The sequence below is a fragment of the Zingiber officinale genome, chromosome 5B, assembly GCF_018446385.1.
Source record: "Zingiber officinale cultivar Zhangliang chromosome 5B, Zo_v1.1, whole genome shotgun sequence".
Classification (NCBI taxonomy): domain Eukaryota; kingdom Viridiplantae; phylum Streptophyta; class Magnoliopsida; order Zingiberales; family Zingiberaceae; genus Zingiber; species Zingiber officinale.
The window spans coordinates 135,755,327-135,780,357 of record NC_055995.1 but is presented as its reverse complement, the minus strand read 5'-3'; the positions used below and the strand labels follow the sequence as shown (position 1 = coordinate 135,780,357).

At 36.2% G+C, this 25,031-nt stretch overlaps 2 protein-coding genes and 1 pseudogene across 2 annotated transcripts; 1 reads left to right on the top strand and 2 right to left on the bottom strand.

Annotated features, from left to right (window-relative positions):
- Window positions 1-1,976: 1,976 nt before the first annotated feature.
- On the bottom strand, window positions 1,977-4,247 carry LOC121986186 (WAT1-related protein At5g64700-like). Its single transcript, XM_042540018.1, has 7 exons — window positions 3,888-4,247; window positions 3,451-3,513; window positions 3,236-3,352; window positions 2,918-3,155; window positions 2,646-2,804; window positions 2,371-2,522; window positions 1,977-2,262 (listed from the first exon to the last, which is right to left on the bottom strand). The coding sequence occupies exons 1-7, from the start codon at window positions 4,082-4,084 to the stop codon at window positions 2,133-2,135; spliced, it is 1,056 nt and encodes a 351-aa protein (XP_042395952.1). The 5' UTR covers window positions 4,085-4,247; the 3' UTR covers window positions 1,977-2,132.
- A 129-nt stretch (window positions 4,248-4,376) lies between these two features.
- On the bottom strand, window positions 4,377-6,472 carry LOC121986184 (WAT1-related protein At3g30340-like). Its single transcript, XM_042540017.1, has 6 exons — window positions 6,219-6,472; window positions 6,016-6,078; window positions 5,426-5,542; window positions 4,942-5,335; window positions 4,713-4,864; window positions 4,377-4,642 (listed from the first exon to the last, which is right to left on the bottom strand). Exons 1-6 carry the CDS (start codon window positions 6,440-6,442, stop codon window positions 4,492-4,494), a joined length of 1,101 nt encoding a protein of 366 aa, XP_042395951.1. The 5' UTR covers window positions 6,443-6,472; the 3' UTR covers window positions 4,377-4,491.
- Window positions 6,473-22,343: 15,871 nt separating this feature from the next.
- On the top strand, window positions 22,344-24,180 carry LOC121987096 (annotated as a pseudogene).
- Window positions 24,181-25,031: the final 851 nt, after the last annotated feature.

The window sequence follows — 25,031 nt, the reverse complement described above, 5'->3', positions numbered from 1 at the left end:
TGATGTATTTAATTGCTCGTCCGAGCAGTTGACCGAAATCCCTCGAAGGTTTCTTAACGAGGGATTGGAAGAACTCGCCATCTGTGAGTCTTTGAGAAGAGACACTTACTAAAATCTCTGGGGTGGCTGAGGGGGCGTCCATGACCACTTGGTTAAATTTCTTGATGTATGCCCTCAACGGCTCCTGGGCTTTTGCTTGAGAGAAAAAAGGCTTAATGTTGCCTTATGATAACGATGACTACTGTCAAAGTGATGTAGAAAAGTTTTACAAAAGTCTTTGAAATAACATATAGACTCGGTCAGGAGTCAGTTAAACCACCTTCGCGTTGAGCTATCCAGACAGAGTCGTGAGGAACACTTGGCACTTGACCTCGTCTATGTACTGATGGAGAATAGCCGCATTTTTAAATTTGAGTAAGTGATCTTCCAGGTTGGTTGCCCCTCCATATTCTTCGACCAACAGTGGCCGAAAATGAGCCAGCAGTTTATCCTCTAAGATTTTATGGGAGAACGACATGCTCGCCCACTCGAGGGAGCTACTGGTCATTGGGACTTTTCCTTTGCAGTAGTCCCGAGCGAATGCATTTTCAAAGGACAACCCTTGGGGCCACTCTGCTTGGCCCATATCATCAAGGGGCGTGCGAGACAACGGTCGATGATATGCTATCGGTGATTGAGGCACTACCGGGAGGCTGGTCAGATGCACAGGTACTTGGAGAAGGTAGCTGGGGGAGGCTGGATCAGTTGGGACCCGGTCAGACCTTCGACTCAAATACCTCGCTTGGCCTGATGGCCGGTTGCAGACACAACGGGCTCGTTCGGAAGATGGCCTTCGGTCATTGCTTGTTGCTGCTGCACCATTTTAGCCGCTCGAGCAGCTATCAACAGTTCTAAATCCTCCAGTGTTATGCTGGTGAGTCGTCTAGTCTCATCCATCCTCATGTTTCAGATGTAGGTGAAGTTTCCGCAGACGACGCCAAATATAATCTTGTCTGAAATCGGTGGAGACAGAAGGCTGGATATGTGGCTTAGTGTTTGATGAAATGAAGACTCCTTGCTACCCAAAGATAACTTCAAAGCACTCTTGCGTATCAAGAGGAGCGTTAGTGACCAGATCAGGGAAGGGTCCCTGATGTAGGCCCTTCGACGCTCAAGTCAGTAATCGGTAGAAGATGATGAACCGTAGTATGAACAGTGGAAATTGCGTAGTTTTGCGTAATGTGAGTGTATCTGTGCCTGTAAATAGAGACCCCCTTTTTATAGTGTTATTGTTTGCTTGTACATGAATCTCAAAGCGTTTCCAGGAAAGGATAGACCATAAAGATACTTCGATACCTTTCCTAAAATGGACCTGCAATCTCTGCGTATAGTAGAAAGGAAGCTTCTGATGTAAAACTTGCATATAAAATATTCGTTGTCATTCATGGTACAAAATGCCAAAAAGGAATATGAGATAGTTGGGCTAAGAGACCCGCAATCTGCTTACCTGGCAAACCGACAAAGTTTTTCCCATGATCTAGTCGGTAGTCGCTTGGCCGATCGGGCATATAGAATGTCATCGGGGACTCACCCTTGACCTGGCTTATTGGTTTCAACAAAAGAGTTCAATCAAATCGGATGCCCCTTTTGTCTAATCGGAACGTAGTTCCGATCGATTGAGCTATTCGATTGAGTTACTTAGTTGTACTATCTTAAAGAAATCTGGGTCCTGAAGAGTACTGACTCGTTTTGAGATCTTTGTCCATATTAAGAGGCATGTTGTCCGACTGACCCTTTGTTCCAGTTGGATAATCTCTTGGCCGAATGGTTCGATCAGCCTATTATGCCGGTCGGATAATCTCTTCATCGTGAAAATTAATTGTACTGACTTTAAGGGTTAATCCTTCCTTGACTTTGATTGCTATGTCAATCGATTTTCTAGACCTTGATCTAACTTGGGGCCCTATCGTAATCACCGTATCATACCAACATATAAATTATAAACACACAACCAGAAAAACAATCTTAAAACAAAGTCAAAAGTGATTATAAGACGCTGATCATGAGGGAAAATACTTCTGCTTTTTTGTTTTTTTATTGTTGTTGTTGGTTTTCCAAATTAATTTGAAGGGTGAGTGCAGCAATCAATAAGACTAAGTTGGAAGCCCATCTTCAAGCTGTTGCTCATCTTGAAGACTGCTGATCTTCAGTGCAGAATGCCCTTCTGTTCCCCCCCAAAGAAATGCATAAACTCCTCCAATTATCAAAATTGCACCCACCAAACTTCAACATACAAAAAACAAAAACAAAATAAAAAAATGTCATTTAGATAGAAAACATTTTCACCTAATTAACTTAACTAAAAAAACAATTAAGTCTGTAAATCAATACCTTCCAACTGTGACTTCTTCACCCATAAACATTGATTCAGCAATGACTGTAAAAATGACTGATAATGGATTGAACACTGATGGATATGTTGGACCTCTTCTTGAGACTGCCCATGAGATCAAGCAATATGTGCATCCAGAATTTAGAATACCCTACAAAATATTAACAATCAGTTGTTGTTGTATGACCGGTATTGGCAGGAGGTACCGGAATATTCTTAAAATAAAACTGAAAAAAAAGAGAGAAAAGAGGGGGGGGGGGGGGGGGGGACCCACTGAGTAAAAGATGGTTAATAAATTTAAGTTGAAATCTAACTTCCATGGCCTTAAATCTCTGTCAAGAGCTACTCCTATGAGCATTGCCATGAGGCTTCCAAACAAGCAAGTCAGCATTGTAGTCCAATACTTTGAAGGAAACACTTTGAAGACTTTAACCTACACCAAGAGAATGGAGTCATGGATGATGGGGGGCCAAACTAATCCCCCTAGCTCAATTGTGAATTTGATAAATGTTGTTTGATCATGTGTTCGTAGAGAACTGCCACTACCTGCACGATGAACCATAATGCGAAGCTAAAATTGCTCCCTATCAGCAAGAGACTACCGCGAAAAATGTTTCGCTCCGCGACTGCCTTTGCCTCGCTCTCAATTCTGTGAAGGTGAAAGGCCCCTATGTGGAAAGTTTTACCTTTGTATAAACTAACCACCATAGCTCCGCCTACTGATAACAAAGTGCCAAGAACCTTCATTTTCCCTGCTTTACTGTTTAACTCTAATCTCTCAAATCTGAAATACAAAACAAATGAGTAAATAAACGTGATTAAAACTATCTAAAAACTCAAGAATTAGACAATTTTAACAATTACCCAATGATGACTGCTATGATGAAGGTGACAATTGGGATTAAGTTCAAGTAATTCACTGCATATGAAGCACTTGTGTATTCTAAAGCATAGTAGTACAACCCCATTGCCATCACCACCCTGAGTTAAGCATCAATTAATTGAGAATAACCATCAGATATATTTTGTTTTTTTTAAAGTAATTTTAGATCGGAGAGGATAACGTCAACAGTATATACCCAAACAATGCATTGATGAAAATCCAGAAGAAAGCTGAGCAAGCCAATTTGTTTTTCATCTCCCTGTAAGAAAGAAAAAAAAACCCACTAAGAACAGTGTAATGATCGAATAGAGATGATGTTCTTGCTTGTTTGCTAATGTCAGTCTTATCCAAACAGTGTACTATTATTATTTACTGCAATAATTGAAATCCAAGACAGGTGTATGAATCCCTTATGATGTTTGAAAAGTTGTTTTGTTTTCTTGTGTGTCAATTTGTTGCTTGCAAGACTATGAAGCTAGTTTTCAGAAGCATGATTTCAGCACTTTATTTCCTGAAAATATTTGTCATCATATAAAGCTATTTTTACTATATTCTTCCTAATGAGCATTCTCTAGTTAAAGCCTACCAAAAAGAAAAAGAAGAGAATGGTAGAGCATTCAGCAATGCACAAACCTCTCAAGAAAGATAGCGAAAGGAGCCATGAAGAGAGCCCCTACCGCGTTGCGATAGCAAAGGAGACTGAAAACGGTTGTCGTGCCGCTTGTCAAGATGACTTTGGAGAGCAAGAGCATGCCCATGGTGAAGAGTTGAACTGCGACCATGCCTAGCGGAAGCATTATGTTCTCCAAAGCTCGATTCTCACTCACCATGACTGAATTTGGTTTTTAGAGAGGTTGGAAAGGAAAGAATGAAGGAGTTGAGCCTTAAGTAAATGATAGTCTTGGAGTGTTTGAACTGATGTATATGTAGGAGTTCCTATTGCTATTTGTACATCTCATCCAGATTTGTCAAAATAATTGAAGTTGAGTACTAATAACAATTTTCAAACTTTATGTAGTTGCAAATGACAAACTTCCAAAAACCAACTTACCTAAATTTCTCCACAATAGAATTATTATTTTTCTTTATATAATCTTAAAATGTTGTCTAAGAACTTGTTAATTAACTAATTAAACCTTTGCAATTCAAAAGAATGTGCAAAGTGATTGGCTAGAACATTACATTAAACAAAGAGCCTCTACAAATTGCAGCTCAAATGATACACTTGCTCACTGAATCACACTGTTTGCTGCTGCTGCTGCTGTTTGTTCTCCTCTTCATTGCTCTCCTTTGAATTGGCTTCACACTTGTGCGTCTGATCGCCGTCCTTGCTCTTCCCCCACAGCAGGAAATATAGTCCGGCGATCACCAGAGCAGATCCCAAAACACTTCATTTTCCGAAGAGATGAAAGGATCAGTAAGCTTGATTGGAGGTGCATGTGTTTGATTAGTACGTACCTTCCCAAGTAAAGCTGCGTGTGGAGAAGCGATGTGTCTATGACGGCGACGAGGATCTGGGTAAGAGGAGTGAAGGCGGCGGCGAAGAGAGGGCCTCGTTGCTCGACGCACCAGGACATGGCCAGGAACCCTACGCCGGATCCCACCACCCCCTGCGATGTGTAGAAAATTAATGGAGATAGCGATCGATTGGAGTTGCAGTGGAGGTAGCGAGCTGGCTGTTGCTTACTGAGTACAGCACCGTCGCGATGGCTAGTTTGGACTTGAGGAGCCACATGGAGAAGCCGCGCTGGAGGGCTAGGCCCAGCGCCGCCGCCTGAAGGAAGCTGATGAGGAAGGTGAGGGCGGCGCCGGAGTAGATCGCGGGGTACTTCTGCCCCACCTTGGACTGGACCAGGAACCACGAGGCGTAGCAGAGGCACGCGGCGAACAGAGTGCAGGTCGCCGTCGCGCGCTGCCTCGAGCTGTAGGACACGCCGGCGCCGCCTCCGCCGTTATCCCCCCCGGCGGCCGTCAAGGTCGCGCCTTTGTACAGCGAGAGGACCAACGCGCCGGCGACGCACACGACTGCGCCGACCGCCTTCAAGATCCCCGCTGCCTGCTTCAGATTCAGAGTCTCCAACCTGCAACAACACAAATCAAATCAACAAAATCCAAAAACAGAGCAGCAGCAGCAGCAGCGACAACAACAGAAATGAGAGATCGATCCATGCCGGAAGAGCAAGGCCATGAGGAAGGTGAGAACGGGAAGGATGTTGGCGAAGGCGCAGGCGAAGGTTGCCGACGTGTACTGCAATCCGACGAGGAAGAGGTACTGCGTCAGGGCAGCTCTGCAACACAAATCCAACGACAATATCGCGAATCAGATTTCGCTGCGCAAGCTTCGGATGAAAATTTTCATTTTGCCATCGCCCCCAAAACTTTACCCTGCTTTCCACTTTTCCCCTTGTAATTTAAAATATTATAATTTGACCCAATATTTATACTAAAAAACTTTTAAAAGTTTAATACTTTTTAAAAATGCTCGTTTAAAATTTCATTGATAGTAACTAAATGGGAAATTTTTATAGTAAAATAATGAAAATAGTGTTAAATTATTAGTAGTATTTTGCTAATTTTAAAAATATAATTAAATTATGAGTGATATTTTGTTAATTTTCTTTAGCCAAAACCCCATACAAATAAAAGATACATGTGTTTTCTTCAAGGCATAAGGGTAAAACAACCAATAGGTAAAGAAGAGGGGTGGAAAGATAAAATTTCTCTGGAAGAAGTAAGAACATCGGTAGTCCACGCTACTTGCCCGAGCGCTGCGCTGAAGAAGAGATGCAGGCAGATGCTCTTCGTCAGCTTCGGTCTCATCTTCCTGATCAGACGACGACGACGATATCAGATGATGCATTGCGTTGGTAGTTAAGAATTTTGCCTCAATTTTTATTTTTATTTTTGTATAATATAATTAAATTCAAACTAGAAATAATCCTTGCGGTTTGAACGCATGCGAACCTCTCGCGGAAGTGGGCGACGGGCAGCAGGACGACGGCGGCCACGAGCTGCCGAAAGGTGATGAGGGCGAGCCGGTCGGTGCCGGCGTCGAGCGCCTTCTTGATCATGATGTTCATCACGGCGAAGGCGGCGTCTATGGCGAGCATCATCGCCACCACTCTGCCGCGCCGCCACCAGCCTCCACAGCCGCCGTCGCCGCCGCAGAGGAGCATCCCGGGAGCCATGGCGTGGTTGGGTCGTGGGAAGCTTCGCCATGGCAGGGAGGGGTATTTAAGCTCGCCATGGCAGGGATTGGGTCAAGGTCACGTCATGGCTAGCTTTTGGAGATAATTTAGGGCTTCCATGGCATAATATAAAAATTCATGGAATATAATATAGTAAAAGCAAATGACGTGTCAATACATTATTGGTTACAATTTCAACGATGGCAATTGACCGATCGAGGTAGAGCACTTCTGGTAGGTTAGATGCGAATCAGGTCGACTCATGTCGGACTAGTTTCTATTGATCGGATCCATCTTTATCGGATTGATTTTTTATCGGATCGGCTGCTGCCAGATCGAGCAACGAAAAGGCTTGGGGAACCCTTAGACGCTAGTTAGGTCCTGCGAAGAGACGGAGAGGAAGACAATGAAAAATAAATAGACTAATAGAAAAAATATACTATATGCGTATTTGTGCTCATGTGTAAGGGCACCCTTTTATACTTATTGGCAGAGTGGAGAGAGGTCTAGGGCGTAGTGCAAATGGTACACGTATAATATTTTTGACATAATGATAGGAGATCAAGTTTTAAAAATTAATGACATGAGATTTATTCTATCATACGTCTAACAACTATATATTTATATTTACTTCTTTCATATTTCTGAGATCGGTACTAAGGATCGTTAATGTAACAGATCTATTTTTTATTTTTGGAGAATGAAGAGAATACCTACTAGGCATTCCGTGTACTTCCTGTGCTTCAGCCCACATCTTTGAAACTTGTCCCGACTACGTCTTGCACAGCTGTTGCTCACGTCCTTAAAAACATGTTAGCACCATTCCCGCCACTTGCTCACCTCTTTAGCTGAGTCTCTTGTCGAGCTTAGCTCAAGTCAGACTATGACTGTGCGACCTTTCGGTCTACTAACGATCATCTGAGTTCGGTCTTAAGTCGGGATGGCTTGATCCAAGTTTTGTCATGACTTTGCGTTGATCGAGTCCTAAGCTCGCCAGACTCCTGCTGTCTCCGCCACATCAACCACGCTAGGCACAAAGGCGAGAAAAAAAAAAAAAGGAGAAGAAGAGATCAAATAGTCTAAGGTTTCATCTCATGTACCAATGAAACAAGCTATTTGAACTTGAATAGTTGATCAAGGATCAATTTTTCACGGGTGCATGCTTTTGAAAAAATTCCTCCCACGTCCTTTAGTCACTTTGTGATCAACTGTAAATTGATTTTATGATTTATTTTCTTTCAGATAATTTATAGACAGACTATGAGGACACGAGATGTAATCACTATAATTGAATAGTTGATGGAAAAACTTTAGCATATAATAGAGTTTTAGAATAAAGTAAAAGAAAATACAAAAAGGACTCGTCAAAGAGGAAAAAGAGTGTCCTAAGAATTGAAACCTAGATGAGGGGATGAAGAATAAATGTAGACAAAAAATGAAGAGCTTAATGCTCAAGGGTAAGGAAAAAAAAAAGCTAAAAAGGATCACAGAGAGAAATTTATAAATCTCTACAACCTAAAACTAGATGCGAAAATATCATAATGAGAAAGAGAAAAAATTGATCTTCTAGCCAGTCGGTCTATTGATTCTTTCCTCACTAATAACCTCATTAAGAAAATATATAATTGTTAAATATCTCAATCTAGTAACTATACACAATGATTAATATATTAATTTTTATCTTAGAGAAAATATTCCTACCTTAAATTATATTACAAAAAATCTAAGTTAAAGAAGAGCATCTAGAAAAAGAATTTAGATTAACCACAATTCAATTATGGTAGCCTCCATGTAGAATAGTTACATTTGTGTAACATTTGAACAAGTAGGGCGGTAAACAACCTAATTAAGTTAAGTTTTATGTTATTCAATTTTGTTTAATAAAATAACTCAATTAAATAAAATCAAGCCTAAAATAAATTAAGTTATTTAAATTTGGCTTGATTCCTTTTTTACGAGTTTGAGTTTGATTAAGTTTGATTTAAGTTTAGTTTGTTTGGATGTTATCAAGTTCTTATTTCAAGATTATTTACTTGTTTAAAATATTTATATTTTAAAACTTATTTGATTGATTATTGAACTTAATATTAGAAGCTTCTTTATTCATTTTAAATTGATTTATTTATTTACATGTCTGATATATTAGCACTTCATATAAACTTCATTCGCAAATATTATTCATTAATATGTTAGTCACATTTGAGGATATGACCTATAAAAGGAAAGATGTTTACTACAAGTAAAGTTGAGAAGAAGATAGCATTCTCAAACTAGACATAGAACACCAAAAAAGTTAGGGTTCTATCAAGGATGTGGAATGGGGGATTGTTAACCTTTTTTAACATGTCGGGAAGTATCGTGTGTGTTGGATGGGTTAGCACGTTTGGTTCGTTCATCCAACCAACAAATTGCCCCAACCTTGCGTGTGTTTTCTTACAAATGACACCTTAGAGGCAAGGTCGAATTCGCGACCCACTTGTTCTTCTCATAATGTTGCATTAACACAGAACAACATCAAATATCATCGACTTCACTTGCTCACTTTCATCATTTTCACAAGTGAATTATTGACAAAACGATGACTAATTATACGATCTTCTTTTAGACAAAAGGCGAGGGATCGGAACCCCAACAAAGCATAGTGGGCGAGGGAGCAACCGATGCCACAGCGTTGTTAAAAGAAAATATCGCCAAAGAGATCAAACCAACAATTGAGCAACAACTTTTGCAAAGATGAACAATTAAATAAATGAACAAGGAAGCTTTACACAAAGGAAAGTCATGTAAAGCTAAAGCTTTCCAATGTGGTCACATTGCTCCTTTGTCTTGTGGATTAACAAAAGTTATGAAATAATGATTCGTCCTAAATTAAGGATCCTTTCATGCAAATTAAGGATCCTTTCATATTTTATAGCATAAGTAGATGTTATATTTTGCAAATCTAGGTGCAACTCTTTGTCGTGCTAGCGAGCTAGCCAGTCAAGTCGAATGAGACTAACAATACTAGGTATATGAGTTGGTGGATCAAGCCTATGAAATTTAAGGTGACGTTGGGTTAAATGATTAGAATGACTATGAGTATGAATTTGATAGTAAGATGGAATGAGAATGAAAATGAAAATAAAACTCATCTAGTTATATAAGTTTAACTTATTTCGATAAATCTAGAAGTCATTATTAAATTATCAATCCTAAATCCACAATCCAAACACTATCTTTTACTATCATTTCATTCCTTCATTCCCAAATTCATCAACCAAATACCACCTTAAAGTTGAATCGATCCTATTTGTCGATCGAGCTAAATCAAAATGTCAAGTTGAGCTAGCGATCGTGCCAAATGGATTAGTCAAGTTGGATTGATTAGGTAGGATAAATATCACACTAATTAATTAAATCATATATATAACATTCTCATGGATGAATCAAGATAATGAAGTGAGGATCCGATGCCTCCCCACGGTCACTGCAGCCTCACAGGGCAGTGGAAATGGCATGGAGGAGATAGAGCTGAGGGTGAGCAGGGAGGAGGAACATGATCCCGGAGACCAACTGTAGAAGATATCGCATGAGTGGTGTAACGTCGATCCGTCTGTAAAGGCTTCACTCCCAATCCTTTAAAGCTACTAAGGGGGTAAAGCAAAGCTGTGTGACCCTGCTGCAGACATTTCTTTAGTTAGGAAAAGGAAAGCTCTAACTGTTCCTGAGTCACAATCATGGGCAAACATGTTCACGACGAACAGGACTCATGTCCATGCTTGTTGCTTCATTGCTGATTCACTTGCACATCCACCGCCCACTTGAGTCAACCCAACTGTCCATAGTGAAAGTTACAAGAGATATTCCTCCTCTTTCTTTCTTTCTGGATCAGTGCTCAGGATGTGCTAGCAGTACTGGCCCAATGAGCAAGGCAGCAGACAGGGCGATCGACAAAGTCGGCATCGTCGTCGCCGTCGCCGTCCGTCCGGTCGGTCGAGATGAGTTCCTTGAGGTTGAGGGAGCTAGAGACAGCTGACAGGGGCGGCGGCGTCGACCTCCTTCCACCACATCAACTTTCTAAATCTGTTGCAGTGATTTAGTGGATAGCCTCGACTGAATCTGTATGGCAAATGCTCAGAGGCATCCATATCTGTATATCATCTGGACAAATTAATTGTATAAATATGGGCGACAAATTAATTATAGCTAGGCTGCGTCATCGTTCATTTTAGACCTGAAAAGGGGGATGATGACAAAGCTTTCCTCTAGGTGAGTGATCAGACCTAGCTAGCTACGTACATGGGCGTTTAGGGTTTAGGTAAGTTATGATGGTGTCGTAGAAATAAAAAAGTAATGAAGAAGAAGAAGAAAGTGGTAGAAAGATTAAGGTTTGGTAATTATATTAATTGTGGGTTAAAGTTAAATACTAAAAGATTCATATAGAATCCTATTCTTGTGAAGTTGTGTGCGCATGCATCGTGCCCAAAATAATTGAGCTAGAGTTAGACAGGCTGACTACTAAGTTAGAGGCGGTCATTATCTAGGGTATTAGGTGGGATGCTAAGTACTTAATTTCATGTTTGATGCACACTTTTTTTTTAATCACTACAGGAAATATGTGATTTAGCTGTGAATTATTTCGTCGCTAACAAAACAGTTTTCGTCGCTAAAAGAATATAGCAACAATAAATATTCGCCGCTAACATCGTCGCTATAGGCTTATCGTAAACCATATTTAGCGACGAAAGCCAAGATTTCATCGCTAAGATAACGACATAACATAAAACATCGTAGATGGTTATAATCGCTACTAATATTCACCCATGTTAGCAATGAATCGGCACATTTTTTTTGCTGCTAAATCCATCCCCGTTAGCGACGAATTGGTGGATTTTCGTCACTAAATCCTCCTTGATTAGCGACAAATTATAGAAAATTCTTTGCTAATCCTAGTTTAGTTCCACAGCAAATAACAAATAATTCGTTGCTAGCCACTAAAAAAAAACCCAACCATATAGGGGATTAGATACGAATTCCCATTGATTTGTCGCTAAGAACGAGTGTTAGCAATGAATTTCGATGAATTGGTCGCTAACACTATTGTTTAAAAATAATTTTATGTATTTATATTAACATCCTATATATAAATATATAACTGACAACAAAGTCACAATATTCACAGATTTGTACTCATACTTCACAACATTCATAAAATATCATCAAGTTCACAACTCTAACAACTAGTAACACGAGAAAATAAAGTTCACATCCAAATTCATAACTTTAACAATAAGTTCACAATGTCAAATTCGAAGGTGGAGGAGGTGGAGCTGATGAAAAATTATGGATCAAGGATTGTAATGCATAAGTTCACAATGTCAAATTCTAAGGTGGAGGAGGTGGAGCTGATGAAGAATTATGGATCAAGGATTGTAATGCTTCAAGTGCGAACTGATTAAAAATTTGTTCAAATATATCTTGTCTTGATCTCATTAATGTCAACGGATCTTGGGTGTTTGCTAATTGAACTCGGGTGTTTATTAACTCTTCTTTTGTTCATTTTAGTCCGTGCTCGGTGGATTCAAGCTTTTCATGTAATACTATGTTAGTTGATTTAGATGAGGCGGTGTTTGAAGAAGTGGGCCTAACTAATTTTAGTCTACTTCCAAGTCGTGTAACATATATTCGAAACGAGTACCGAGGATATGATATAGTTTGACAATAAAAATATCAACTTATGAAAATTCAATTCAAGAATCAAAGATAAACATACTGAGATATGCAAGAATCTTGCTAAAAGTAGTGACAAAATCAAGTTATACGGCATTCTCCTTCACAAGTAAATGACACTTGTGCATATACTCATGCATGCAAAAAACAGATGAATTTGAGGCTTTTACATTCCAGGATAATGCAAACTATACTAAATGCTTCATAGGAGATGTCTGTGAATATAGAACATAAACAATTGAGTACAAAAGTAGAACAAATGTGTTGGCCTAGAGTTTCAATACCTAAGTCACCAAAACAATACAAATTTCAAAGATAATAAAACATATAATATGATGATATCTTGAGTATATAGATAAGGTTTAGCTCATCTGAGTATTTCAAATCACCAAGATCATGGAACAACCAAATACAAGCAAGATGAAGAAATATTTAAAAGAATGTGATGGAACAATTCAACAGACTGAGTATCGCAAACCTGATCACAAAATTTATTCATAATTTGGACTGCATTGATATTATTTTCTGTATTTTTTTATGTTTGAATATTCTCATCACTCAGTCACATTGTATCATCATAGAAATAACAAGCATTTTAAAAATATCATAAAAATAATTATGCATAGTTAAGAATCACTAATAAGATCATAGTATACAGATGCAGCTTCGGCTCTTTTTGCAATCAATCCTTTTGACGAGTTATAATGAGTTTCATTAAACACAATAATCAAATCTTTTTTCTATGATTGATCGATCTGAAAAAAATAATGTGTTACTATTTTAATCAACAAATAATATACGATAACTATAAAATTAGTATTTACATCGTCGTAACTATATTGAATGGAGGATTTAGAACCTCCACGATGATTATATGAGAGTTTCCCAGGTGATTTAGGCCTAAGAATTAAAAGAGACATAATCAAGTATCATGATTTCATCATTTTTCATAGTGGCAAATTATAATTCATAAGTATAACAGGTCATGTACTATAAGCATTTGATATATTTCCAAATGGATTAAAATAGTCAGTAGCCAACCCTAAGTGAATATTTCGTGGATCATTAGCAAATATTTATGTGACATGTCAAATTATTTCCATGATTCATTATCTGCTAGGTGCCTTAATACACCATTTGTTTCAACCCATTTGCCTTTATGCCATTTAATATTTTTGATGTATGTTTCATAAATAACCGTTTATGTTTGGGCTTCAAAGGAAAATATCGAAGAGTTTTCTGAGCATTCTCTTTTTTATCTATCCCATCATACTTGTATCTAGACTTCTTGCGCATTGGACATGTATCCTTATTCTTGTGCTCATCCCAAAATAATATATAATCATTCTTACATACATGTATCTTCTCTTCTCATATGTCAATCCTAACTCTTTTAACATTTTTTTTTTGCTTCATAATGAGAATTTGAAATTATATTCGGTTTAAGAAATGCCTCTTGTAATAATTGAAGTAACATATCAAAAGATTTATTGCTCCATTCATTTAACACCTTCACATGCATTAACTTGACAAAAAAATTGAATATAGAAAAATTAGTACAAATGTGATACACTCTTTTTGTGCTTCCTCAAACATTAAGCTATAACTTCCCTTAATATTATTTGCATTCATGTTTTTATTAATATCATCTAATTGAAACCCACTGGTGCTGATATTTCATGTATTTGTTAAATCAGTAAACATGTCTTGAAAATCATTTTATTCAAAATTACAATCATGTTCTTTTTCATTGATAATATTTATAATAATAAATGATATAATAATTTCACCATGAAAGTTCCAGACTTCATATAATTTGTCAAATCTCCACTTATAAAGATGTCTTTAAACATAATCCAACTCATATTTAGACAAATTGACACACTTTCGACATGAACAACGAATTTTGGATAAATTCAAACTTATCCTATAGTTCTCGGTCACCTTTAAAAACTGATTTAACACATTTGTATATATAGGGATAATCTGATTCTCAATTATTATCTAACTTTTATCTATATTTATAAAATCTAATTAAACATATAAAAAATTATATTATTTAATAAATAATTCTTATAATCATCAAAATAACCCTAAAGTCATCATCTAAATATCAAAATATTCCTAAAATCATCATCTAAGTATCAAAATAATCCTAAAATTATTATTAAAAATACTAAATGAAGAATACCTAAAATTATCATCTAAGTACAAAATAACTAAAAATTTATCATCTAAACATCAAAATAACCTTAAAGTCATCATCTAAATATCAAAATATCCTTAAAATTATCATCTAAGTATTAAAATAACCCTAACATTATGATTAAAATACTAAAAATATTAGATGAAGAATACCCCTAAAATTATTATCTAAGTATCAAAATAACTCAAAAATTAGATCCGAATAACCATAAAGTCATCATCTAAGTAACAAAATATCTCTAAAATTATCATCTAAGTATCAAAATAACCCTAAAATTATGATTAAAAATATTAAAAATACTAAATGAAGAATAATCATAAAATTATCATCTAAAGACCAAAATAAATAAAAAAATTATCATCTAAGTATCAAAATAACCCTAAAATCATCATCTAAATATCAAAATATTTCTAAAATTATCATCTAAGTATAAAAATAAATGATTAATAATATTGAAAATAATAAATAAAAAGCTTCTCCCGTGGGAGAAAAGATTAAGAGGAAGGTCATAATAGGTTGGCCACACGTTGGGTCAAAGCAAAAGAAAGAGTAGTCACTAGAGTAGGGAGCAGGAGAAGGAAGATTCGTCGGAGTTGCCGAAGTCGCCAGAGGAGAAGTGTAGTGTTGGAGGAGCAGAGGAGGGGAAGAGTGCGACGACGTTGGGGAAAGGTATGGTTTTAATTTACATATGTTTCAACATACCGATTAGCGACGAAATTAGTAAATTTCATCACTAATAATTCGTCGCTATTTTACTAGTTTCCTATAGTGAATCTAGGTATTCAAGCTTCACAAATTAATTTGAAGGTAGACAACCTTTCCCTCTAATTCGCCTACTAAATAAATTTTGAGCATAGCTTAAAGTTGTATGCTTAAAGTATTAGGAACGAAGGAATTTAGATATAATCCATAATTGTATTGTTTTGGGGCTTTACCTAAAAGGTCTCATACAAATAGAAATATCTTTTCCTTATAAACTTATAATTTTTCCCATGTGTTTTCAATGTACACTTTGTTTGCAACTTTTCAATCTCAATAATCCCCTTCTCAAATGAAGGACCACAAAATCTCACTCAAGTGGAAAGTCTATCTGTTTAATATTTGATCTTGGACCCATCAGGTCTTCCTGCTTCTCAGTCCAACTGACCTACTGGATTTTTTGCCCCTGGGTCTACCCGACCTACGAGGACTTCCTTATCCATCAGACTAATTGACTTAATAGGTCTTCTTTGCCTAGCCAACTAGAGTTTCTTTTCCTAGCTGTCCACCAGGACTTTTTGTCTGGTGTTCTGCATGGTATTTGATTCTCTTGATCTAGACATGGGAGCTCTCACTTTCTATGTTTGAGATTAATATTCTACTCGTACGGCTCAATTAGATCATAGCTCTTATGCATAGTTGGCGGTTAAACCTTCTACGGTCCAGACTCTGATATCAATTGTTAGGACTAAAAGAATTTAGATATCTTTACAATGACATTGTTTTGGGGTTTTATCCAAAATGTCTCATGCCAATGAAAATATCTTTTGCTTATAAACCTATGATCTTTCTCATGTGTTTTTAATGTGAGACTTTATTTGTAATCTTGAAACCCCAACATAAAGTTGTTGGTTCTATATTTTTTTTTTATACTAGGTATCCAAGTCTTATTATTCATCTGAAATGGCCAATATTCTTAGGTTTGTCATCCTATTGAAGAAATATCCTACAATGCACCTATGATTCAAATTTTAGATGTCTAGTTAATCGCTGGATGGGACAACTATTGACTATATATATATATATATATATATATATGATTTATATTTGAGCAACGCACAAATTTTTTTTTGTTTTTTTTTTTGCGATCAAGACATTTAGGGTGCGTTTGGTTCAAGTTATCATGTATAACCTTGGTTATGTGATTACCAGGTAATCACATAACCAAGGTTATGGGGAATAAAACATAATCAAATGTTGTTTGGTTCAACCTAGGTAATACAACAAAAACTTGTTTGTTTGAAGGTTTTAATGAATACCCTAGTTTAATATTTTACCGTATTACCTTCAGTTACAAAATCAACTATACATAATATTATTATTATTATTATTATTACTATTTATGTTTTTTTATTTTTCTTTTTCCTATATATATTTTTTATTTTTTATGTGTTTTTTTTTATGTTTTTATATTTTTTATATTTTTATTTTTTATTTTTTTTACATTTTTAAAATTTTAATATTTATTTATTTTATTTTATTTTTATTTTTTTTTAATTTTTAAATTTTTATAAATTTTTTATTTTTATTTTTTAAAAAAAATAAATTTTTTATTTTTAAAATTTATATTTTTTATTTTTTAAAATTATTCATTTTAAAAAAAAAAATTTTAAAAACATTTTTAAATGTTTTTTTACATTTTTCTCTTTTTTTCATATTTTTTCTTATCGGAGGATATTTTTGGTAAAAAAATTCGTTAACCCCGGAATCAAGAAAAACCTTAGGGGCGTTTGGTTTGTGTTTTCCACGCTGTTTTCTGTTTTCATTTTATGAGAAAATGGAAAGCGCGTTTGGTTTGCGTTTTCCACATTCATTTTTAAGAAAATGAGAGAGCGTTTTCTAAGAAAACGAAAAACGCGGAAAAGTCATTTTCTGAAAAATGATAAACGCGCATTTTTCAGAAATGAAAATGAAAATGAAAATGGGGTAAACCAAACGCACCCTTAGGGTGCGTTTGGTTTGCACCGTTTTCATTTTCATTTTCTGGAAAACGCGTGTTTTCTAGAAAACAGAAAATGACTTTTTGTCATTCTCTGTTTTTCTAGAAAACGATAGCCAATTTTTTAGAAAACGCGCGCGAAAAACGCAAACCAAACATCATTTTTTAGAAAACGCGCGTTTTCCAGAAAATGAAAATGGAAAACGCGCGTATCAAACGCCCCCTTAGTTTTCTGAGGTTTTCCGATTCCGGGCTGCATGACCCTTTTGCTGACGTGTCGGGCATGGAACATTACTCGGGAATCATCGAATACTTAAACCAAACAAGGTTTTTGTTGATAACCTTGGATGGATAACCAAGGTTATCAAGAATAACCCTGAACCAAACGCACCCTTAGAGTTTTGCCTTTAGAATTTATGAGTTGAGTTATAATATTAAGTACAAAAAAAATTAGGTGCTCACGGGGCAACTTCTGGCATCGTCAAGTATCCGAATCAACTTTGACTTACTTGACATCTTACTAATATATTGATCAAATATCGAAACTCAAACTTGACTTAATTAACCTTAGCTTAGTCAACTTGATCAACGTTGACCTGAGATCGATTGCACCAATACTTAGTGTTTTTTTTTTTTTTAATGAAAGAGTAAATATATATTATCAAAAACATATAAGAACCAATGAGACCACTAGTTCCTACTACTCATGTCTGAACATATGTCAGATGGGAGAGATACTCATGGAACTGTCTATGGGTCGCTGTATGCATATGGCCACCGACCTACATCACCGTAGAACTCAATCGCAAACATGCATGATGCAATCACAAACACAATCATAGCATGTATCAATCTCCACTAATTCCTTATCCTGTATTATACCCTGTTCGTCACATGCTCGCTCGGATGCTGCGATTTATCTTCCTCGTGATGACTTTGGATCGGGTATAACGAGGGCGCTGGGGGCGAGCGTTTCGTCTTTTTTTACCACAATCTCCACTGATTCCTCACATATGGTCATGGAATTAGGTGGACCGTTGGGATGACAAATTCGACGATAAATCTCCACTGACACATTCGATATTGTCGATTCCATCTACCCACAACTTCTCCACCATTTTGGCATGGCATCCCGACATCATCCCAATATCGATCAAGGATATCCATTCAGCAATCAGCCCCCATCCTCAGCCCTCTCAACCTTACGGTGAAAATCAACAGAACTCCGATAGGTCGCCGAAGCTCCGATCATCCAGTAGCTCCTTTAAACCACCACATTCTCCGGCAGCAAGTAGTGGACGACTCAGTGATAGTGGTCATCCCGTTTCTAACTCCAACTAGCAGCAGCCCCAAACCTCCTCCTCTTCCATGCCCAGCCGCCAAAGAACCCCTCGATAGGTTTCTTACGCCAAAAGGGAGCTGGTCACCATGTTGATTGCCGAGCAGAGGGTCTCCTCCACCTTGAAAGTTGCGCCGCCGCTGGGGGGTTGAGACGAGAAGATCTCGCTGGAGAAGAAGAGGCTAAACTCGGCGGCCCTTGTCCATCAGGCCATGGGCTTTATCATGTGTAATAGAAGCCCAAAAGCCCAAACACCACAGCCCACATACATGATCCATCTTTCTTCCTCAAACCACCGGTTGGCGGGAGGAAAGATTCAAATTTCAAACTGTTGAAACCAGCTGGCTACTCTTCCCAGATTCACCAAAGACCGTGCCCATCCCTTGACTCCGCCTGCGCCACCCCATTCCCGGCTGGTCGCTGGAGCTCAGAATCTGGCCAGAAATAAAACGGCGCTCCATGTTAAAGCAAGGTAGCGAGTGCACCCACGAGTAATTTTTACCCATTATAATAATTAGTCGTAACTGTGACATTAACATAGAAAGTAAGTAATAATATTATAACAACTACTTGTTACACATTGAACTAGTTATTAACATTGATCGGGACAGATACATAAATTAAAGGTGGGTTAAATCAGATAAGATTTTCTGATTTGCACTTTAAGATGGATCATAAAAATTTATTAGTTGATTTGAATAGATCCCATCTATTTAACAGATGGAATCCATATAAACCAATCAATCAATATAGTGGTCAATTCTCTAGATCGTATTTTATGATTTAGAACATTTACTCTTAAGTTAGACTTTTAGTATGAAAAAGATTGACTATGAAAAAAAACAAAATGAACCGAGAAAAAAAACAAACAATAGATCAATTCTCCTTGATATCAAGTTATAGATTATAAAATACCTAGGTAATTTTTTTTTAACGAGCCAGAGATAACCCTATTTTAAATTCATCTAAGGGCATCTGCAATGCCTTTAACACTCGAACGTGTTAATGCTATTTATTATTATTTTTTTTTTCAAATTTGTAAGCATTAATGTGTTCAAAGAACTGAACGCGTTAATGCTACAGTGACAATAAAGGGATGACATGTTGACATTAACATTTCACTTTAACATGCGTTGCAGAAGCCCTAATAGCTATTACAATATAATATTAAATAAGGGATATTCTAGGAATAACATATTTAATTGGGCGTCCTTTGGATTTTGATTTTGAGTTTTTTTAACGAGAAGCAGTTTGATAATTTGGAATGTTTTTTCTTATTTTTGCCAAAAACAAAATTATTTTTTTTCAAAAAATATATAAAATGCATTTTTCGATTAAAAAAAACAAAACTAATTTACTATTATATATAGCACTTTGATTTTGTTTTTTTTTACTATAACTTAATTCTTAAACCCACTTAAAAATCCTAAATAATTAAACACCAAGCAAAAAAAAAAACCTCGGTGATGCACAGTCACACACAGGATAACAATATCACGATGGTAAAAGGTGAATATGTTCACCCTCAACACTCCTGCCAACCTGTTACAGGGTCAACACGGAGGAGGTAAATCACGGGCGGCTACTAACCTTTGGAATAGTGACTAACACATAAGGGAGGCATTTACTTCGACTTTGCCGAGATTCGAACCCCAGATCTCATGGTGGTAACACCTCATGCGCTAGCCGCTAGACCCATTCAGGCCCGGACCTAAGGTAAGGCCCAGGAGGCACTTGTCTCAGGCCCAGTTTCAAGAGGGGCCCAGATATTAGTAATTGGTTATATAATTTAATATTTATATTTATATTTTAATGAAACTTGCATCTTGATTCCATGCCTAATTTCTCCATCGCAACTTGTGAAGTGCGTGAGCATCTCTGTCGATCACATAATCCTCGCCCTAAATTCGTCATCGGCCCGTCGCGAAGTGCCGTTGTGTTGATCGCCTGCTCCTCACCCTAATTTCTTTATTGCGAAGTGCCATTGTGCCGATCCTCGCCCTAATTTCACCATCGCGAAGTGTCAATCCTTGTCGGCTTGCCCTAATTTCATCGTGAGCTCTCCTCTTCAAGGGTGGTTGTTTCTAGTTTTCTACACGGTCGACGATAGCAGCCTGCTAGCCTCTTCGATTAATCTTCCATTTTAGTAAGTTTCTATTTGATGTGTGCAGTTTTTATTTTCAATCAACTTCCCTGCTCTTGCTAGCTTTTGAATTGGTGTGTATTTTGTGCCGTTACAAAAGCAAGGAAAAAGGTGAGAGGGAGACAAAAGCAAAATTAATTTTTCTTGTTCTCTACTTCTCTTCAATTTTTCTTGTTCTCTACTTCTCTTCTACCGCTCTGCTCCAGAGCTTCTTAATTCCTATTAATTCCATCCAATTTGATTCAATTAGTTTCTATCATTCAAGTAAGAGCTATTCTTATTAATTTTTCTATCTTTTATTTTATGTCTTTTAGGCTCAGTGGAGTTAGGGAGGAAGCAGGGTGAACAGTCCTATTATTTTTTTTTCTCATATCTCCTGTAGTTCTTGTCTCAATTGAATATGAGAAAAAGGGAAAAAAAGAAAAGTGTCATTTTTCCACTGAAAAATTCTTTCAACCTGTTTATAATAGTTGCTTGATACTTGTAAATTATCTTTGGCTTTGCTTTCTGCATGTTGGCTAGGAGTTGGATAGAAGTTCTTGGTTGGATTGTGGATAGCCTCTATAGTTACATGGTTAACTGCCTTATATTTAAGTCAGGTTCAGGCATCCAATTACGTTGAACCATGAGATTTGGATTAAGTTTGAGTTTGTTTCAAGTTGTGAGCTCTTCTGGTCGCATTTGTGTATTTGTTACATTAAGTTGGGTATCTATTGTAAATTTTGTGGCTCGACTTTCTTCGTACTTGTTTGGAGTTGGATAATTCTGCAAGTGACTTCTACACTAAAAACAAAAAAAAAACAGGAGATATGCTAAGATGATTTTTTTAGATGTAAGTTGTTGTTTTCTTCCTATTCATCTGTTTGAGCATAGCTTTATGGCTCGAATCTACCATTTTGATTTTATTTTATGCTCATTTGTTATTGTAAAGGAGGACCTAATTGATTTAACCTCCCTGGCAAAAACAAGCAATGAACAGGATCCCTTGTGCTGCACTTGAATTGTAGCACATAAAATCTTCATGACTAGTTATGAATGCAACTAGAGTCGTTTGCTGTGTCTTTGAATTCATGGCTAGTTTCGAGAGCAACAAGAATAGGTCATTGTAGTAAGTGTTTCTTTATATCTAATTAGGGCTTCCTTTTGTTCCCTCATGGATTGAATGGATGTTAGTGAGTGTTTCTTTACTTCTAATTAGATATACTTTTGATAGATATCCCTCACAAAGTTGTGTCTATCTCACACTTCAAATTGCACTTTTTTTTATTTGGGTGCGTTCTTTTCCAAATGCTTACTGTCCTTATATTGTCGGGAACCTGCAGGGGAAGTGAAGTGGACCAATCTGGCATAGCCGAGATCCAACATTCTTCCCAAACTACACACGACGACGAAAGCCCTCACGTAATTTTTTTCCTTATCTTTCTTTAGCTCTCTTTTCTTTTTCTTTTTATTCTTTAAACTTTTTCTCTTTTCCCTTCTTATTATTTATTTATTTCACATTTGAATATTGTTGATCTTAGAAAATGGAAAAAAATTGATCAAAAATTAAGAGATTTTTTAGTGGAAAAGGGTCCAACAAGAATTGATGGCATCTTGTTTCCTAAAGATAAAGCTGGTAGACATTTTGATGCATTGCATTATAATCGAATATTGCAAAATGGAGAAAAAAAGGATAGAAAATGGCTAGTTTATTCATCTTCCTTGAATAGAATTTTTTTTTTTTGTTGTAAGTTGTTCATAAATCACAATAACAAGAATACAATTAGTCAATTAGCTACTGAAGGCTACAAGGATTGACATAATTTGACTCGATGTCTTACAATGCATGAAGGAAGTAAGGAACATATTGGTTGTATGACAACATGGAATGATTTGGAGAAAAGATTGAAAAAAAATAAGACAATTGATGAAAGCATTCAGATAGAAATTAATAAAGAAAAAGAGCATTGGAGATTAGTATTAAAGCGGTTAATTGTTGTTGCCTATAGACTTGCAAAAAATAATCTAGCATATCGAGGAAATTGTGAAAAGCTTTATGTTGAAAATAATGGTAATTTTTTGCAAATGATTGAAATGATTGCTGAGTTCGATCCAATAATGCAAGAGCACATACGGCGTATTCAAGCACATGAGATACATTATACATATCTTGGTCCAAAAATTCAAAATGAACTGATTCAGATGTTGGCAAATGAAGTAAAAGCTGCAATTCTTAGAAAAATCAAAGAAGCAAAATATTATTTAGTTATTCTAGATTGCACTCCAGACATAAGTCACGAGGAACAAATGTCTCTTGTAATACGTTGTGTTGATAATTCAACAAGCTCTGTTATGGATGAAGAATACTGGGTATCTTTTTTGAAAGTAGATGATACTTCTGGATTTGGACTTTTTACTGAACTAAAAAATGTGTTGAATGATCTCGAGCTTAATATTGATGATATAAGAGGACAGGGGTATGACAATGGATCCAATATGAAAGGAAAATATAATGGGGTGCAAAAAAAAAGATTACTTGAAATAAATCATAAATGCTTTTATACACCTTGTGGATGTCATAGTTTGAATTTGGCATTATGTGATATGACTAATTGTTGTTCTAAAGCTATGTCTATGTTTGGAGTGATACAACGTATTTATACATTGTTGTCCTCTTCTACAAAGCGTTGGAAAGTTTTTAAAAATCACGTAGAAGGCTTGACAGTTCAGCCATTGTCACAAACTCGTTGGGAAAGTCATGTTGAAAGCGTGAAAGCTATAAAAGAACAAACATAAAAAATTAGAGATGCTTTACTTGATTTGGCACAAACGAGTAAAGATCCAAAAACAAAGAGTGAAGCTGAATCATTGGCAACATATGAACTTGAAAATTTTGAATTCTTGCTTGGCATGGTAATTTGGTACAAGTTGTTGCATGCGATCAATACTGTGAGTAAATTTCTTCAAGGTGAAAATATGGATATTGATATTGCAATTAAACAATTAAAAGGACTTATTATTACTTTTGAGGAGTATCGAGAGTTTGGATTTGATAAGGCCAATTTGATGAAAGTAGTAGTGAAGATGTGATACAATCAGCTGAAGAATCTTTTAGAGTTAATTATTTTATTTTCTTAATGGATCAAGCTATTTCTTCACTAAAAACTCGATTTGAACAATTTCAAAAGTACGAAGAAACATTTGGGTTTTTGTTCAATCCAGAAAGATTAAAGTTTGCTAATGATGATAATCTAATGAAATCTTGTAAAAATCTCGAAGAAACATTGAGATATAATGGCAAGTCAGATATTGATGGAGATGATCTGTATATGGAGTTATCAATCTTGAAACAGTCTTTACCAATGGAAGCAAAAAGAGCAATAGATGTTTTGAATTATCTGAAAAATACGGATGATTGTTATCCAAATACTCATGTTGCATACAAAATTTTATTGACCATGCCAGTTACAGTGGCATCTGTAGAAAGGAGCTTTTCCAAGTTGAAGTTAATTAAAACATATCTTCGATCAACCATATCATAAGAAAGATTAAATGGATTGACGATGTTATCTATTGAAAAAAAAAAATAGTTGAACATCTTGACTATACAAGCTTAATTGATATTTTTGCAGCTAAAACAGCAAGACGTGTTGTATTCAAATGATTATTAGTAATATTTATTTATTATTATACTTTAAAATATTCATGTTATTCAACTCTTTATTTTATTGTAAATTTTGTAGCTTCGCTAAAAATTTTTGATCGCACATGTAAAGGAGGATTATATTTTGAAGTGTAGATAATTTTTTAAGTTAATATAGTAGTAAAATGGTGTAAGAGGGCCCTTTTTATTAAAATTCGACTCAGGCCATCAAAATCTCAGGTACGACATTGGACCCATTCGAGGGAACGAAACTAAGATAGGGTAAACTTTTTAACATGACTGGGCCCATCGCTTTGCAGCCCTATACCCCAGAAACCCCCGAAGAGATTTTTTGAGGAGCCTTAGTACCACTATCTGATGAATAAAGAATTGAAAAGAATGCTCGAACTCGGCACCTCAGTCAACATTATCCCAAATTAGAGACTTTTTAATTGATAAGAGCTTGCGCAGGTGGGGGCTCGAACCTGGCACCTCAGTCAATGGGTAACAACGCCATCACTAGAGCACCCCTAGTTCAGTTGTTTAGGATAACAATATCATGTGTGCACACATCGTTATTACCATGAGTGCCCAAATTGGGTGCTCGACGTGGCGACAAAAGTGTATTTTTTAAAGTTTTCGGTTGTGCTAATAAGATTTATTTGTAGGGTATATTTGGTTCAAATTATTATGTATAACCTTTGTTAGTAATCACATAACTAAAGTTATGAGGAATAAAATATAACCAAATATTGTTTGGTTAACCTAGGTAATGTAAAAAAAATTTGTTTATTTGAAGATTTTAATAAATAACTTAGTTTAATATTTTACTATATTACCCTTAGTTAAAAAATTAATCATATATATATTAT